Raw genomic sequence first — 16,963 nt, 5'->3', positions numbered from 1 at the left:
GGCAGTTTTCGTGGCTGATATACTGTCAGTAGAATAAATGAGTAGAGCTGTGTAAGTCACTGCATGTGTTATATAATTCGACTTTCATTTCCTAGTTGACAGTTTCAGCTGGCTCGTGAACGGTTCGGCCGATGAGAAAGTAGAGACCTTTTTGTCCGAAGAACACAGTTTTGATGAATACACAGGGGTACGTATGTGCCATCATTAAGTGGTTCCTTGACTTACCGGACCTGCTTACGTGTTTTCACTGATATTAAGCCGGCCATAAACTTTTCATAGCTGTCAGCCGAATGCTTTTCCAGCTGACTGCTATCCCTCTCGACCCCCCCCCCCGTACACATGCAAATTCGAATCGGCCGAGCATTCATGTCTTCCGAGTTGAGAGATTGGTGTAAGCCATTGCCACCTCGGACGGGGGCTTATTTCTCCTTTTACCATAAGGATGGGGCACTATGAAATCCTAAAGACTAATCCTTCTATTGCCCAAGAAATGTGTCGGGAGAAAATCATGACTTCGCCATACACATTGGGCTACTTTCACACTTGTATTTGGTGCGGATCCGTCATGGACTTCAGATAATACAACCGTCTGCATCCGTTCAGAACGGATCCGTTTGTATTATCTGTAACATAGTCAATGGAGGACGGATCCGTTTTCTATTGTGCCAGATTGTGTCATAGAAAATGGATCCTTCCCAATTGACTTACATTGTGTGCCAGGACGGATCCGTTTGGCTCAGTTTCGTCAGACGGACACCAAAACGTTTTGGTGTCCGTCCGCGAAGCTGAATGGAGACTGAACGGAGGCAAACTGATGCATTCTGAGCGGATCCTTTTCCATTCAGAATGCATTAGGGCAAAACTGATCCATTTTGGACCGCTTGTGAGAGCCCTGAACGGATCTCACAAACGGAAAGCCAAAACGCCAGTGTGAAAGTAGCCTTAGATGGTTTGTCAACTTGAATGGGTCCGTGGTATGTCAGCATGCCCTTCTTTTTTTTTTGCGGTGCGGAGGCACGGACAGAAACCCCATGGAAGGACTCTGTGGTGCTTCCGTGGGGTTCCGTGCCTCCGTTCCGCACCGACCTTCCGGATTGCGGACCCATTCAAGTGATGCAGGGTGCACACGGCCGATGCCTGCATATTGCGGACCCACTGTTTGCAACGGCCGTGTGCATGAGGCCTTGAGCTGAGCGCGATGTCCCACCATTAGCTGCAGTCTGGCTATGTTCAGTTGTGTTGCAGGAAGAATGAATTTCCCACAATTTCCATAAGGATCAATGGTCTGTGCCAAGTCCTTCAGAGCTAGAGATGCTGTTTGTAGCCACTGTCTGCCTTGGTTGATAGAGGAGGGTCCGAAACCTGGAACAACCCCTGTATCAACTCAATTCCCAAATAGGGATATCTGAAAATTTCTAAAGCAGACAACCCTGTTAATCTCACACAGATGGCAAACCTCTATCATTATGTTCCGATATCAGTAGCACTGGTGTATTTTGGTGCCTCTTTGAGTTTTCTGTTTCCAGTGGGACGCTTTTATTTGGAAATTTGTCGTAGTTCACTAATGTGATCTCATGACATGTCTGTATTAGTTGGCTGAATGTCTTATGTGCCATGATTTCCCCTTTAACTCACAAAATTAAAATGTATTTTTTCTATTTGAATGGTATTTTAATGTTTTTTTTGTGATTCAGTTTATAGAACAATTTCACACCCTGGCCAGAGATATTATGGGACTACCCACTCGTGCATACTTCACCATGGTCCTGCTTGACTGCGATGATCTTAAGCAAGGCCTGGCTGACAAAGCTAAAAGTTTTGCAAATATATTATTGGATAGACTGGTGACAAACCACAGACTGGAGAACGAGGAGTGAGTAAAGTCCTGGATTCAAGGGTTTAAAAGGCATCTGTCAGCACATTTGTACCTATGACACTGGCTGACCTGTTACATGTGCGCTTGGCAGCTGAAGGCATCTGTGTGGGTCCCATGTTTATATGTTCATTTATTACTGAGAAAAAATGATGTTACATATATGCAAATGAGCCTCTAGGAGCAACGGGGGCGTTGCCGTTACACCTACAGGCTTTGCTCTCTTTAGTACTGCCACGTCCTCTACTCTTTGATTGACAGAAGCAGTGTGATCACAATTACACTGCCTAGCCCTGTCATTAAAAGTGCAGAGTGCGTGACAGTTGCAGACAGAGCAAAGCCTCTAGGTGTAACGGCAACGCCCCCGTTGCTCCTAGAGGCTCATTTGCATATATTAAAACTTTTTTTTTTTCTCAGCAATGCGGGCACATATGAACATGGGACCAACACAGATGTCTTCAGTGGCCATGAGCACATGTAACAGGTCAGCCAGTGTCATAGGCACACAGCGGTATACGGGTTCAGTACAGCATATGGTGCCTGGTAGTCTAAACTATCATTGTCTTGCACAAAGCCAACTATGGTTTTACGAAGTAGTGCAGTAATGCCGGACAGCAGATTCTGGTTCTTTGGTAGAATTCACAGGTCTTGTAATATTAGGACTAACTTTACTGGGTAGCAGAGGTGTAAGCTCCTGGGTCCCCACTTATCATGTGCCATTTCTAAATCTGGTGTCTTATATGGCAGGTGGCCTTTGGACCTCTCCAGGGACCGGGTGTGATTGCTACCTCTGCATCCCCTAAGTCCCTGCAGGACAACCTGTCATTTCATACAGTGTCGAGTTCGAGGCTACAGTGAAAGTGATAAATATTACAGTAGTTTGCTTAAGATTTTATGAAATATCATCACCTAAGGGTACTTTCACACTTGCGGCAGAGGATTCCGGCAGGCAGTTCCGTCGCCGGAACTGCCTGCCGGATCCTTCAAAACGCATGCAAACTGATGGCATTTGTCAGACGGATCAGGATCCTGATTCTTCTGACGAATGCATTGAAATGCCGGATCCATCTCTCCGGTGTCATCCGGAAAAACGGATCCGGTATCTTTTTTTTTCAATTTTTTTTGCGCAGACCATAATACTGGATCCGTTTTGCCAGAGCACTCATGACGGGATCCGGCATTAATGCATTTCAATGGGGAAAAAAACAGCATTCAGACAAGTGTTCCGCAATTTTGGACGGAGATAAAAACGCAGCATGCTGCGGTATTATCTCCGTCCTGAAAAGGCAAAAAGACTGAACTGAAGACACCCTGGTGCATCCTGAACGGATTGCTCTCCATTCAGAATGCATTAGGATAAAACTGATCAGTTCTTTTCCGGTATTGAACCCCTAGGACGAACGCTAGTGTGAAAGTACCCTACCCCTAATAATATGCGTTTCTTTCAGAATCTGCGTGGAATTTGAGAAAATTAAGGAGCAAGCCTTAAAGGTCCCTGAAACCACTGAAGACGTTATAGAGGAGATTACCTTTGTTGAGCAGGCGAAGAGTAAAAGCATTGTGGAGCTGAAGTCCCGAATTACTGTACGTATGTCCCCGGGTATAGCTATCCAGGACTTTATAATGTAATATGTAGGATTATTTGTTTGATTGTGATATTGCACCGTTACCCATGGACAGGTGTGGCGCGGTTTTTGGAAGAAAGCAGTCATGTTATGCCAATTCTGTACAACCCCTTTAATTGTCTCTTATGGATACATTGCGATTTTGTTTTCTGCTTTCAGGAGTGTCAGCGGAGAATGAATTATCTTCTAGACGTTCATTTATTTTTACCTGAAGATATTGTCCTGAACTCAACAGTGTTACTCTGGCCGAAAAATATTAACCCAGTGTTTGATGAAAATGACCAGGTATATGGGTGTCTATGGGGATGTTTGTGAAAATGGTTCTTTGCAACATATATCTGATTCAACAGAGCAGTCTATTGAAGAATTTCCATGTACAGTTAATGGAGAGATAAAGTAATCCATCAGCAAAACCCAAGGATTGTCAGCTTTCTGTGACTGAAGCCACAAGAGCGTTGACTGGTTAAGGCTCTGTTCGCATCTCTATTAACCATTTCCATTGTTCATAGAAGAAGAACAATGAAAATGACTGAAGTACCAGATCCTGCACGAATGACACAGTGCCCGACGGACCCCGTTCACTATAATAGGGTCTGTTGGGTTTCCGTCAGGGAGCCTGGCATTTTACCAAACAAAACTGCCCAATATGCTGCACTATTCATTCTGACTTTATTTTTAGCAGATTCTGTGAGAGAGGATCCTGACGGAGACTCCTATGCAGATGTGAACATGTCCTAATATCAGATGTCTTGTTAAAGGCTATGGACACCCTTGGTGCAATTTTTTTAGGAATGCATTTCTCTCAATTTGGGACAAAAATCATTTTTAATTGGTCTTTATTGCAAAATGTTCAGCCATTTTTGAGATACAAGGGTTAAAAAATTCTAGTCTATTTGCAGACTGTCGCTCCTAAATTCCACCAGCTGACATCTCATGTGAAGCTTTAGATATTTCATTTAAGTATACTTTCACACTTGCATTTCCATTTATTCCTCATGCATTCTGAATGGGAATAGATCTGTTCAGGATGCATCAGGTTGTCTTCCGTTTCTGCAGTATTCTATTTTGTGACCGGACAGAAAACCTCTGCAAGCTTGAGATTTTGTGTCCGCTCATAAAAACTTAAAAAAACAGATCCATCACTGAAAACAATGTAAGTCAATGGTGGCGGATCAGTTTTTTTAGGAGCCTAAAAAAACGGATCCGTCACCCATTGACTTTTAATATATTTAGTGATGGTTTTTTTCGATTTTGATTTCACTCAACGGCATCCTAACGGAACGGGTGCATCATATGTAAACAGTTTTATAAGAGTTTACCTATGATGAGTGTTTATGAGGTCTGAGATAAGAGCTACACATGAGCCGTCAACTGACAGAACTCAGTTGTGACAGTCTGCAGGCTGATTTTTTAAACCTTGTTTCTCAAAAACGGCTGAACATTTTTAATAAAAACCAATTGAAAATTATTTTTTTAGCCCAAAATGAGTAGATTGCAATCATAAAAAAAATGCCCCCAAATCATCTATAGCCTTTAAACATCTGAATATTTAGATGCATTGGTGACATCTTTATATCTTTACCCAGAGAGTATTTTTTTAATAACGTTTTTTAAACTATTCTAAAAGTTGATTGAAAAGGCTAAGCGTAAAGCAGAGAGCGAGCTACTGGGGAAAAGAGAGAAGCTTATGCTGGAACTGGAGAAATTGTCACGTCGGATGGAAGAATTTGCAGAGTGCTCTGAACTGGATATGATGCAGCAGGTATGATATTAATGTGCACTTTCTGATTTCATTCCTTGGCCTGCATGAAATATTGGGACCAGTTTGGCTGATAATGCTTAGATAGCATGCTCGTGGTACCTGAATCTGAAACGAGGTCATAGCCGCCAGGGAAATGATAAATTCCCGTTGCTTGCCTTCAGGTGCTATGAAGCAGAGGGGTATCTATAAGAGGTTCAGAGGTAGTATTTGCACCTTTGTCCCTTAAGAAACCCAATAGCCCCTCTGCCAGATAAAAGGCTGCCATTATTATAAATGACGTGATAGTTAGCAGAGCCCTTTTCCAAATGACACCTCTGCAATCAACAATCTTTAAAGGGCATCTGTCACTACCTACCACTATGTCAGACGGTCGACAGCTGTCCATCTGCGCTTGTAAGTCTCTGGAATCTCCATAGGTTCCATCAATCCTCCGAAAAAATACTTTTTATAATCATCCCCTAGGTGCAACAAGGGTGGTGCTATTGCACCTCTTTGCCCCCAGAGGCTCCACTCCCTGTCTTCTATGCCATGCCCCTACCTCTGTAGTGGTCCCTAAAGTCTCATGAGATCACGTTCTGTACATGCGCAGTAAAGGGATGGAGATTGCCAATCTTCCCTGGCGATCTCCATCTCTTTTCTGCTCATGTACAGAATGTGATTCTGTGAGACTTCAGGGACTGCCTGGTCTGTCCATCACAGTGGGGTGGGGACACGGCATAGAAGATGGGAGGGGAGCCTCTGGGTGCAACAAGGTACAATGGCACCACCCTCATTGCACCTAGGGGGCAATTTGCATATTAGAAAAAGTCTTTTATCTGATAATTGACGGCACATATGGAGATTCCGGAGACATTGTGGGACTCCGCTTACCAGCGCAGATGGACTGCTGCTGACCCTTTGACATAGTGTTATGTGGTGACAGATGCCCTTTCTATTGGTGTTTAGAGGAGTGTATACACCTGCAAAGATTATAAAACAGTCCATAGCCTATTCATGAATATATTGTTAATGCCTTAACTTCTGTTTTTATTAGAGGATCACATAGGCTGCCATTGGGAGCTGTTCCCTTAACCATCTCATTTTCTTTAGTGGAGACAATCGGTTTTACCTTTTCTTTGTCCGTGTTTCCTTCTGATTTCAGTACGTGACAGATGTGCGGACTGTACAAAAGCGTATAGCAGACGCAGAGGAGGTGATCACTTATATCAACAAAGAGGAAGCACTCTATAAATGGGACCCAACCACATATCCTGAGCTGGATTCCTTAAAACTCAACATTGAACCTTACCAGAAACTTTTCGCACTGATTTATAAATGGCAGAAAACTGAAAAAAAGTATGTGTGACCGACATGTTAAACATTCCTGCAATACGTACATGTGTATTTGTGTTCAATAGGTTTAATAGTATGCTGGTTTAAAAAAAAAAAAATTGAATACCTTGTTAGGGACTTAGTAGGGGATAGTCCATGTCATAGCTGGCATCAATTATTTGAGAGTAGTATTTCCGTCTCCCTCTGTTCGCCTGTGAGTCCTATACATAGACCATTGATTTTAATGATCAACATGCAATGCTTCATTTTCTCCTAGGTGGTTCTGGGACATTAAATATAACCAGATTCCACTACAGATTAAGGTTGATTTTTGGGGGCCCAGAACATGTGCAGACTGCCATAGACCCTCCTCATGGCTGCCATCCAGGTACATAAAGATCTGATGCTCTGTGCATTCATTAATGTAGGAGCATCAGGCACTGGCCAACGGCTGCAGGTGCCCAACTATATTGCCGTCCTCAGGATGATGGTACAGTTTGATATTGTAGCATGGGCGGCAGTATTTACTGCTGCATCATGGTATTTGGTTCTGCTGGGGCGGTATTTCTTTTGTACTATGGCAGGGATGCGCAACCTGTGGCCCTCCAGCTGTTGTAATACTACAACTCTCATCATGTCCTGCTGTAGACTGATAGCTGTAGGCTGTCCGGGCATGCTGGGAGTTGTAGTTTTGCAACAGCTGGAGGGCCGCAGGTTGGGTATCCCTGCACTAAGGAATTGCTCGCTCCGCCTACTTTAGTTGTCCCACCTTCTGTCAGTTTGATCCCGCCTACAACATGGGGCCACTTTAAAAAAATTTCCAGGGCCCCTTTAAGTTCCCAATCTACCCCTAGTCCTAAAAGTGGTACCCCCCGGGGCCCTGCTAACGAAAAGGAATTGTCAAAAGCAGCCTACACAGACCACGTACAAAAAATAAAAAAAAAAGATTAAAGGATTTGTCCTATTACAAACCTTTATTCCCACAGGACAGGATTGGGGAAAAGTGTTTGATTGGTCAGGGTCTGACCACTGGGCCCCATGCCAATCTCCAGAATGGGAGACGATGTTCCCCCATTTAAATGGAAGCTCGGTCACACTTCGGTCACACTCTGCTGTTCCATTTAAGTCTATGGTACTGCCGGAGATAGCCGGGCACTTGCTTGGGACGCCCTCAATAATAATCTAAGGCAGGGGCGGGCAACCGGCGGCACTCCAGCTGTTGTGAAACTACAACTCCCAGCATGCATACTTGCTCTGCTCTTCTCAGAACTCTCATAGAGATAAATGGAGCATGCTGGGAATTGTAGTTTCACAACAGCTGGAGGGCCACAGGTTGCCCATCCCTAATGTAGAGGAAATGCCTGGTCACAAACATTTCCCCCCTTGTGATAACAGCTTGTGATTTGTGGTTTTCTTCTTGGGGTACTACAAACTACAGGACTTTTGACAAATTAGCTCTCTGATCCAAAAATATATATAGAATAAAAACTAGGGAAATATTATATATATATATATATATATATATATATACAGTCATGTGAAAAAATTAGGACACCCTTTGAAAGCATGTGGTTTTTTGTAACATTTTTAATAAAAGGTTATTTCATCTCCGTTTCAACAATACAGAGAGATTAAAGTAATCCGACTAAACAAAGAAAACTGAAGAAAAGTCTTTTCAAGATCTTCTGTAAATGTCATTCTACAAAAATGCCTATTCTAACTGAGGAAAAAGATAGGACACCCTTGCCCCTAATAGCGAGTGTTACCTCCTTTGGCTGAAATAACTGCAGTGAGACGGTTCTTGTAGCCATCTACCAGTCTTCGACATCGGTCTGAGGAAATTTTACCCCACTCCTCAATGCAGAACTTTTTCAGCTGTGAGATGTTTGAGGGGTTTCTTGCACGTACAGCCCTTTTCAAGTCACCCCACAGCATCTCAATGGGATTCAAATCTGGACTTTGACTTGGCCATTCCAGGACTCTCCATTTCTTCTTTTTCAGCCAATCTTTGGTTGATTTACTAGTATGTTTTGGGTCATTGTCATGTTTCATGGTCCAGTTCCGCTTCAGCTTTAATTTTCTAACTGATGGTCTCACATGTTCTTCAAGCACCTTCTGATACACAGTAGAATTCATCGTGGATTCTATGATGGTGAGCTGACCAGGTCCTGCTGCAGCAAAGCAGCCCCAAACCATGACACTTCCACCTCCATGCTTCACAGTTGGTATGAGGTTCTTTTCTTGGAATGCTGTGTTTGGTTTACGCCAAACATGTCCTCTGCTGTTGTGTCCAAATAATTCAATTTTGGACTCATCTGTCCAAAGAACATTATTCCAGAAGTCCTGGTCTTTGTCAACTTTATCTCTGGCAAATGTCAGTCTGGCCTCGATGTTTCTCTTGGAAAGCAAAGGTTTCCTCCTTGCACACCTCCCATGCAAGTTAAACTTGTACAGTCTCTTTCTGATTGTAGAGGCATGTACTTCTACATCAACAGTAGCCAGAGCCTGCTGTAGTTCTCGAGATGACACTTTAGGGTTTTTGGAGACCTCTTTTAGCATCTTGCGGTCTGCTCTTGGGGTGAACTTGCTGGGGCGACCAGTCCTGGGCATGTTGGCAGTTGTTTTGAAAGCCCTCTACTTGTAGACTATCTTCCGGACAGTGGAATGGCTGATTTCAAAATCTTTTGAGATCTTTTTAAATCCCTTCCCAGACTCATAGGCTGCTACAATCTTTTTTCTGAAGTCCTCTGACAGCTCTTTTGCTCTCACCATGGTGCTCACTCTCACTTCAACAGTCAGGAGCACACCAAACTAAATGTCTGAGGTTTAAATAGGGCAAGCCTCATTCAACATGCAGAGTAACGATCTACTAATTATGTGCACCTGGTGTGATATACCTGTGTGAGATCTGAGCCAATTTAAGAGGGAATACATGTGAGGGTGTCCTATCTTTTTCCTCAGTTAGAATAGGCATTTTTGTAGAATGACATTTACAGAAGATCTTGAAAAGACTTTTCTTCAGTTTTCTTTGTTTAGTTGGATTACTTTAATCTCTCTGTATTGTTGAAAAGGAGATGAAATAACCTTTTATTAAAAATGTTACAAAAAACCACATGCTTTCAAAGGGTGTCCTAATTTTTCCACATGACTGTACATAAAGAGAATATCATTTAATAAGCAGTAATGGGTGGGCTGAGGGTATGTCTTAGCTTTTAGAAAACTGGTCTATTTTTTGTTGATTACCTCCTGTATTTGAAGATTGTACAAGTTACAGAGATAAAAACATAAATGCAAAAACATTTTTTATCTTCCAGGTGGATTGATGGTGCCTTCCTTGACCTGAATGGAGAAAGCATGGAAGCAGAGGTGGATGAGTTTTTCAGAGAGGTCTACAAGACGATGAAATTGTTTCAGCAGAAGCAGAAGAAATCAGAAGATGAGAAGAAAAAGGCTGTCCGTCAGCGAACACTCACTGAAGACAAGGATAAGGTAGAAGAGGAGAAAAAGGAAAGCCGCATAGTCATCATGTGTTCTGCTATCATTGATCAGATCAAGGCTTTTAAGGTAGGATCCTCAAATAATGTATACATCAGAGCTTTCCTTGCATTAGGTTAAGGTTCCACGAGAGTATTGTCACCTTAGTGCGATCTGTGGGTGACTTCAGTGTTTCTGTATGGGAGCAAAAACACTGCGTCTCACTGATTGTAATTTTCACAAGGATACTTGGCCCTTTCCCATAGGGACACATTTCAGCTCTGCTCTGCATTTTAGTAATTACTTGTATTCCCCATGAAATAACTTTGCTGGAACATCTTTCCTATAACTCTGCATTGTGCCGTTCCTTTGTTATTTTAACTAGAAATCTCTGAATAAATTGATACCTGGATTTTACCAGTTGGTCTCTACACATTCTTGCATTGTCCACTTAGAAGGCCGAACCCCTAGGATATGGGCTCATTTACATGGGCGATTATCGCAACAACTATAGGGAACAAATATTCCTACAAACACTAGTTTCTGCATTTTTCTGTGTAAAGATGCTGCTATTCACCCAATAAATTAGTAAAATGCTAGATGTCAGGTGATCTGTTTGTTTATGTGGCTGGTGGAGAGTTAATCTGTTTGGTACTGAACAATCACAGTGATTATTTATACCCATAGAGAGAGAATGATTACTGCATGTAAATGCAGCTTTAAAGGGAACCTGTCATGAACTTTCTGCTGACCTCACTGAGGGCAGCATAAAATAGTGACTGAGATGCTGATGTCAGCGGTGTGTCACTCATGAGCTAAAAGTAAGAGGTTGATGAGAACCAGCTTTATAATCATTGCAGCCCGGGCCTGGAAAAGAGTCACATCTACCTGAGAAGAGTCCTGTCTATCCATAATCTCCTGCTCTCACCCATCTGCTGATGATTGGCAGTTCTCTCCTAGAGAGAAAGGGAGAAAACTCGGTAGAAGACTGTCAGTCATCAGCAGGAGAGCAGGAGAGCAGGAATTCATGACTAACCAGGACTCTTCTCAGGCGGCCGTGACTCTTTTCCAGGCCCAGTCTGCAATGATTGTGATGCTGGTTCTCGACAACCACTTATTTTTAACTTTTAAATGACAGACCGCTGAAATCACTTCACCTGTCTCTACTCTATTCTGCCGTTAGTATGGACAGCATAAAGCTGATGACAGGTTCCCTTTAACAAGCAGCCAATAATCCCTACATCCAGCTGTCAATATAGTCAGGAATTGCCAGGAGGAATAACAAAGGAACAGCACAATTCATAGCTGTTACAGAATTGTAATTTCATGGGAAATAAAACTATTTACTAAAACGGACATGTCAAGAGTGCTGAGAGAACCTTTAATGCTTAATAACGAAGTTCCACTGTCGAGTATAATAGTCAAGTTGTTTATACATGAAAAAGATTTAGGGGGTCATTTATTAAGACCTACGTTTTAGACACTGATTTGAATAATCCCTGCGCTGGTGCTGGCCTCAACATAGGTTCAGTGCATCCACCACTGGTCTAAATCTATGCCACCCTAAAAAAGGCGTAGAAAATTTCTAATGAGATGGGCCTAGCGCCTTGCCCCCTTCCTCACCCACATCAGCCCCCTTTTTTAGACCTGGCGTGAGCGAGGAAAAATCACAAATTGTGGCACAGATAACCTTTGCACCGCAATCTGTGACAGATATACGTCAGAAAACTGGCATATATCTGATAGTAGATGACCACCTTAATTCCTATACAATTGCCAAACCCTGAACCATGACGGGAACGCAGTATTCCAGTTTATATCATTTATTTTGTTACCATTAATACCTACACATTGACTTTAATATACGCATTTCCTTTTTCAGGAATATATCCCTCTGGTGAGCATCCTGTGTAACCCTGGAGTCAGAACCCGCCATTGGCTTCAGATGTCTGAGACAGTCGGCTATGACCTCACTCCAGATTCAGGCACCACCCTGAGGAAGGTTTTGAAGCAGAACTTGACGCCATACTTAGAGGAATTTGAACAGATCAGTGCTGCAGCCAGTAAGGTAATGTTCTGTACCAGGATCCTAACTAACACTCAGTTATTGCATAACATGGTCACACGAAGAAACTGACAAATGCCTTAAAAATATTCACTGAAACTAAAGTACATAATTATAAAAAAAAAGGTAAAATTGTGTCAATTTTGACTAATGGAACAGCCTGCCGGAGTTCACCAAAACTGTCCTAGCCAGATATTGCCGTTCATCGCCAGACCCCATAGTCTATAATGGCATCCGGCAGGGACCTGGCTGCTTTACTGCATGAGTGCCGGTTTTCCGGAATTTTTCCGGAAAGAGCCCGGATCCCATTATAGTCATAGTTATTTGGCGCAACAGCCTGCCGGAACAGGATACCGAAAATGTAAACGTAGCCTTATAAAGATAAGGTTCCAATAGTCAAAACTGACTACAGCAGATGTAGACTAAGAAATACTTAGGCTCCATTCACACGTCTGTAATAATGGGTGCGGACCCATTCATTCTCTATGGCGCAGGAATGGATGCGGACAGCACACAGTGTGCTGTCCGCCTCCGTATTTCTGGAGCGCGCCGCCGATCTTCCGGTTCGCGGCTCCGGAAAAAATAGAACATGTCCTATTCTTGTCCACAATTGCGGACAAGAATAGGCATTTCTATGGGGGTGCCGGCCGGGTGTATTGCGGATCCGCAGTGCACTACGGATGTGTGAATGAGCCCTTACCCTTACATTACTTCTCAACCTTACAGCCAGCTCATCTCTGAAGCTGGGAAGACACCAAACACAAACATATAGAAAGAGGGGTTGGGCATGTTGGATTTCAACATGTGCAATATTATGTTACCGCAGGGGATAAGACGCTTCTTAAGAATTCTGCCAGTAATTTATGGGGTATTCATGTTCAGATGATCCGAGCCAAGCATGCATGTGTATGGTGTAGTGTTCAGAAATAGCTATCTGCTATCTCAAGTGATAACATGTTTTCCACAGTGCAGCTGGCCGCATTCCCCCCCCCTGCATAGATGAAAGATGACAAACTATAGATAAAAGACTGGATTTGTATACATATAGGTACAGAAGCATTCTTCATCTATAGGCTTCTGTTTTAACAAACCATACACCGTGCGGTACATTTTTTTTGGTAGAATGCCTTTGGAGCAGACGGCACTCCTGCATACATCAGAAAAACAGGTATCTGACGTACATCAGCCCAACAGAGGCCAACAGGACATATATATGTTTGATGTATGCATCAGGGACTGTCCTTGCACCTACAGCAAATGGACACTGCAGATGCAGTGTGAATCCACCCTTACAGAAAGAGACCCTAGCCCGGTGATGGCTAACCTCCGGAACTCCAGCTTGTGGTAAAACGACGACTCCCAAGATACACACTTGCTTGGCTGTTCTCAGAACTCCATACAAATGAATGGAGCATACTGGGAGTCATAGTTTCACCACAGCTGGAGTGCCGGAGGTTAGCCATCTCTGCCCTAGGCTACTACCCGAAATGTCTGTATATGAGTCTATCAAGTGGCACTAATTAAACATTTCTGTGTTTTCTGATTAGGAGTTTTCCCTGGAGAAAGCAATGCATACTATGGAAGAAATGTGGGACTCCATATCCTTTCATTTGAGCCCCTATCGAGAATCAGGGGTTTCTATTCTATCAGCAGTGGATGAAGTCCAAACCATTCTGGATGACCAAATCGTGAAGACTCAGACAATGAGAGGATCGCCTTTCATCAAGCCCTTTGAGAAAGAAATTAAGGTATAAAGTATTCACATCTTGTTTGTTCTGCATGGTCAGCCTGGGGCTCATACTACATGTAGTGCAGGTAAATGGATAGGTTCAAATTTACAAAACCTGCATGGTATAACAGTTCCCACACGCAAGTAATATTATAGAGGACCAGGCACCACTCCTGACATGTATTTTAGTACATACTGTTATTCACTGTGCAATGGCAATTCTGGAGCATCTTTCTTAGAACTGTTCATTGTGCCATTCCTCCATTATTCCTCCCGGGAATGTATAAATAAATAGCAAACTGGACGTTGCCATTCCTTTTCTCAATAGGTCGTGTACCTGCACATTCTGATATTATCATCACTGACAGTGCCAGGGATATTAATATGAAATAAGCCCTCAATGGGGAATTTTGAGGAATTTTTTCATCATTTGCATGTTATCAAAATTGTTATCTTGTATTTTATATGTTATTAGATTTTCCATGGAGGGGTTTTATCAACTCAGACATTGGTGGTTTATGGTTAGGATATAGGTTGGACCCGCGCCTATTTCCAGAACGGTCCCTGTAAGTGAAGGAGAAACACCATGCATGCATGCCGTGCTCTCCATTCACTTTTATGGGAGTCCCAAAAATAGCCAAGTGAGCGCACTCGGCTATTTTTGGAAGACCCATAGAAATGAATGGGGAACGCATCACCTCTATGGGAGAGTCAGAAGTAGCCGAGCCACCGCTTTGCTTATTTTGAAACTTCCATAGAAATGAATGGAGGCCTTGTATGTGCGTCTGCCCTCCGTTCACTTCATGGGTTTTGTTTTGGGGAGAGAAGCGGGTCCCAGAGGTGGGACCCACAACTGGCTGATACTGGTGGCATATCCTAGTGATATGCCATCAATGTCCCAGATGGGCCATCCCCTTTAACCTTTTACTCATCTCATTTCAGCATTGGGAGGAACAACTTATACGGGTCCAAGAAACCATTGATGAATGGTTGAAGGTACAGGCTCAGTGGCTATATCTAGACCCCATATTCTCCTCTGAGGACATCATGCAGCAAATGCCTGAAGAAGGAAGGTTATTCCAAACTGTGGACAGAAACTGGAAAGAGATCATGAAACATTGTGCAAAGGACCCAAAGGTAAACAGCCTCTCGATCCCATTTTATTGGTCCTTGCAATCTATATTAATCAGTTAGGGTGACACATTTTTCATTTTAATTATTGATACATAAAAAGGGGTTGTGAAGTCCCGGGCTTCACAAAACTATGCTAGGTGGAGACTTCCGCCTAGCAGGGAGCCCGGTGACATCACCGGCACAAATAGGCGGTGTATTGCGCTGTTCTGGGCGGTTTTAGCTGCGGGTACTAGTGATATCCTCCTCTAAAACCACCCAGAATAGCGCTCTCTACCGCCCACTTGAGCGGGTGATGCCTGGTATGTCACTGGCTCACAACAAACAGGCCTTGCTCTGCGCAATGCAGCATAAAGCAAGGGGAGCATCGGAGCAAGGAATTGCTCCGATGCTCCTATACTACATGCTAAAGGAGTGAAGGGGAGCTTAAGTCCGGGTTCAGCCCTGACTGTTTTTTCCGTCTGTGCACCTATATTATAGTATCTTATGGACTATCTACCTTTTTTTAGGTTCTAAGTGCAACCGCTCTGACTGGACTTTTGGAAAAGCTGCAGGACAGCAATGTACTTCTGGATAAAATCATGAAAGGACTGAATGCTTATCTGGAGAAGAAGAGGCTTTTCTTTCCGCGGTACGTTCTTTGTATTAATTTGTTGCAGGTTTGAAGGAGGGCTAGTGTATTATAATCTGCTGCTTACGCCACTTTCACACAGCATTTTGGACTGTGTCTGTAAGACCAGGAGTGGGCCTAAACCATTGAGGAGGTGCTAATCTTATTATTACACTTGTCTCTGTAGGTTCTTGGGTTTTGCTTACAAATACTGTGGTGTGTAAGTAGCCTTAGACTTTATAGGAACAGAATGCTTGCCAAAGACGGATCCGTTACATGAAGGACTCCAAGAGGGGCCAGTAGGCCTCGTAGACTATAATGGGGTCCGCAGGTTTCTGTCAACAAAATGCAACATTCTGCACTATTTTGTCAGTTATTTTTTATGGGATCTGTGGAGAATGCCCCTAATGGAGCATCCATCTCCGATGTGAACAAAGCCTCAGGCCGCACACACATGACCATGTCATGGGCATGTCTGTTTTGTGGACCGCAAACCACAGATCCGCAAAACAGGGGCAATGGTCGTGTGCACCCCACATTGCAGTGTGGACCTATTGACTTCAGTGGGTCCATGATCCACATGGTGCGGACAAAGATAGGACATGTCCTCTCTTTTGTGGTGCAGCTTCCGTGTGCTTCCAGGCAACATGCTGGCCGTGGACCCGTTGAAGTCAGTAGGTCCACACCATGATGCCGGATGCATATGGCCATGGCCCATGTTTTGTGAGTTGCTATTCCAAGTACTCACGAATGTTGATTCAGTTACCGTGGCTTTTACAATTCATTACCAACAAACGGCTGTACAATTAATAATCCTGTTGATATTTGTATTCTGTTGTGCATTTTTATAGCTTTTTCTTCTTATCCAATGATGAAATGCTGGAGATTCTGTCTGAGACCAAAGATCCTCTCCGGGTCCAGCCGCATTTAAAGAAGTGTTTTGAAGGGATTGCAAAGCTGGAGTTCCTTCCTAACCTGGATATCAAAGCCATGTACAGCACTGAGGGGGAACGAGTAGAGCTCATCCAGACGATCTCCACCTCTGAGGCACGAGGAGCAGTGGAGAAGTGGCTCATCCAAGTGGAAGATGTCATGTTAAGGAGCGTGCACGATGTTATCGCCCGGTCAAGAATGGTAGGCTTCTAACCTAAGGAGAAATTTGAAGCTACAGACAACAAACACAATGTTCATCAAAGCTAATTTAGTATTTTAGAATCGGGCGAGTGATTATATGGCATCCGTGAAAGATGTGTGGATTTTGGATATGTATCTAGTAAACAAATAATAGCCAAGCAGCAGATCCTCTTAGAGCTGCATTGTACGGGTGGATTCACGCCGTGTTTGCATTATACATCAAAGGTATCCATGGGCCCTCATTCACTT

At 43.3% G+C, this 16,963-nt stretch overlaps 1 protein-coding gene across 1 annotated transcript in view; it reads left to right on the top strand.

The window, feature by feature from the left end:
• DNAH12 (dynein axonemal heavy chain 12) overlaps window positions 1-16,963 on the top strand; it is a 165,470-nt gene that overhangs the window by 21,907 nt on the left and 126,600 nt on the right. The window contains 12 exon segments of the mRNA XM_044302476.1: window positions 96-187; window positions 1,695-1,873; window positions 3,322-3,457; window positions 3,658-3,783; window positions 5,126-5,260; window positions 6,402-6,595; window positions 9,886-10,135; window positions 11,928-12,113; window positions 13,658-13,858; window positions 14,782-14,976; window positions 15,480-15,601; window positions 16,432-16,714. Coding sequence (XP_044158411.1) covers window positions 96-187; window positions 1,695-1,873; window positions 3,322-3,457; window positions 3,658-3,783; window positions 5,126-5,260; window positions 6,402-6,595; window positions 9,886-10,135; window positions 11,928-12,113; window positions 13,658-13,858; window positions 14,782-14,976; window positions 15,480-15,601; window positions 16,432-16,714 — 2,099 coding nt within the window.

Source organism: Bufo gargarizans, chromosome 7, assembly GCF_014858855.1.
Source record: "Bufo gargarizans isolate SCDJY-AF-19 chromosome 7, ASM1485885v1, whole genome shotgun sequence".
In the NCBI taxonomy this organism is placed as follows: domain Eukaryota; kingdom Metazoa; phylum Chordata; class Amphibia; order Anura; family Bufonidae; genus Bufo; species Bufo gargarizans.
This window is presented reverse-complemented; position numbering and strand designations above follow the sequence as displayed.